At 44.9% G+C, this 1,842-nt stretch overlaps 1 protein-coding gene across 1 annotated transcript; it reads left to right on the top strand.

Moving 5' to 3' along the window:
- The first annotated feature begins 384 nt into the window (after positions 1 to 384).
- LOC125537274 (non-symbiotic hemoglobin-like) lies at positions 385 to 1,212 on the top strand. Its single transcript, XM_048700565.1, has 2 exons — positions 385 to 594; positions 675 to 1,212. Exons 1-2 carry the CDS (start codon positions 500 to 502, stop codon positions 1,054 to 1,056), a joined length of 477 nt encoding a protein of 158 aa, XP_048556522.1. The 5' UTR covers positions 385 to 499; the 3' UTR covers positions 1,057 to 1,212.
- Positions 1,213 to 1,842: the final 630 nt, after the last annotated feature.

Below are 1,842 nucleotides of genomic sequence, written 5' to 3'. Positions count from 1 at the left end.
ATCTATTTTTCAGAAATAAGTGAAATATGTTTCACGGTTTATAAACCCGTTTAAAATCTACCAAGATTGCTATTGTTTTAAAGTTCTTGTCGACCTAAATTCAAATATGTAAAATGTTTCAAAAAGAGAAATTTGGTTGAGAAGTTATGAGCAATTCAAAATGTTGCAACGAAAATAAAGGGCAAATCTTTAGTTACGAGAGAATAGTATAGAAATGGGAAAACGGATTTGATTTTTCAGATCCGGGCAACACGTGGAAAGATAAGCCAAAAGTCTTCAACGAATTACGAGAGCTGGCTTTTTCTCGTACCACAAGTTTCTGCCCCGCTCACGCACTCAAGGGCCATCAATCTACAAAATAATATCACCTTGAGCCAGCAGAGAGCCACCCATTCTTGCCTATATAAACCATCATCAGAACTCGTATCTCCAAAACGATCGATCACACGAACCAAGAAACAAAAAAGATTAAGATACACGCGGAGGCAGAGAGAATCAAATGGGGTTCAGTGAGGCGCAGGAGGAGCTGGTCCTGCGCTCATGGAAGGCCATGAAGCCGGACTCCGAATCCATCGCTCTCAAGTTCTTCCTCAGGTGTCCTTTCCACTTGCATTGCTCATGCATCATGACCAATTAACGCCTTGCATTTTCTGAGATGACATACTTATATGCAGGATCTTCGAGATCGCGCCGGCGGCGAAGCCGATGTTCCCGTTCCTGCGCGACGCCGGCGAGGACGCGCCCCTCGAGAGCCACCCGAAGCTCAAGGCGCACGCCGTGACCGTCTTCGTCATGGCCTGCGAGTCGGCCACGCAGCTGCGCAAGACCGGCGACGTCAAGGTGAGGGAGGCCACGCTCCGGCGTCTCGCCGCCACCCACGTCAGGGCCGGCGTCGCCGACGCGCACTTCGAGGTGGTGAAGACGGCGCTGCTGGACACCATCGAGGGCGCCGTCCCCGAGATGTGGACGCCGGAGATGAAGGCGGCTTGGGAGGAGGCCTACGACCAGCTCGCCGCCGCCATCAAGGAGGAGATGAAGTTCGCTGCGGCAGCTTGATGCCACGCATGGACTCTGCCTTCATGAGCTCTCTTGTTGTGATGTGTCATGTGTGTACTGTACCGTAAACGCTGCCGTAACGTCAAGTGAGGCAGCCAAAAAAAACCACTGTTTTATATAAATCCCGATTATCAATATATCAATTCCTTCAGTTTATTTCATACTACTCTATAAATAATCGCCCTTCATTTTTTGAGACTGTAAAACTGAAGCTAATCCAAGTCCTGTCATGTTGACAGTTTCTAACCGTCCGTTCTAATGACCTTGCCTATCTGAGCCGTTGGATGTGCTGTCAACTCGGACCTCCAAGCTTTAGGGTTTTTTTAGAAAATTCCTTATATAACACTGTTTTAAATATTGTTTTTCTATTTGACACTGGAAATTTATTTCTTCCCTATCTAACACTGTGTCTAAATTTTATTTCCTTTACGACACTTTTGTTCATTTTAAGCCTTAACAGTGTTAAATGACATCTGAAAAGTCCTATTTGCCCCTTATGAAGTATGTGACCAAAATTTAACCCCACTAGATGAAGCTTATATGGATGACCGATCCCCAATTTACTAGATTATAAAGTAATCAATTATTAGTCTTTGACAATGATAGAGCAGTAGGATAAAAGACGTACGTGATTGAAGCTAAAACGGAAGAACATAAGTACTACGTACTTTACCTCCTAGGTGACCGAGTAATTAAATAATGATTAGTTGGTTAGTATGTGCATGTGCTGACCGAGTAATGTGTTAGTGTTCACCCGCAAAAAAAAAGTAATGTGTTAGTGGCCTA

The sequence above is a fragment of the Triticum urartu genome, chromosome 1 (assembly GCF_003073215.2).
Source record: "Triticum urartu cultivar G1812 chromosome 1, Tu2.1, whole genome shotgun sequence".
NCBI lineage: Eukaryota > Viridiplantae > Streptophyta > Magnoliopsida > Poales > Poaceae > Triticum > Triticum urartu.
The sequence above is the reverse complement of the archived record's forward strand: the minus strand, read 5'-3'. Positions and strand labels throughout refer to the sequence as shown.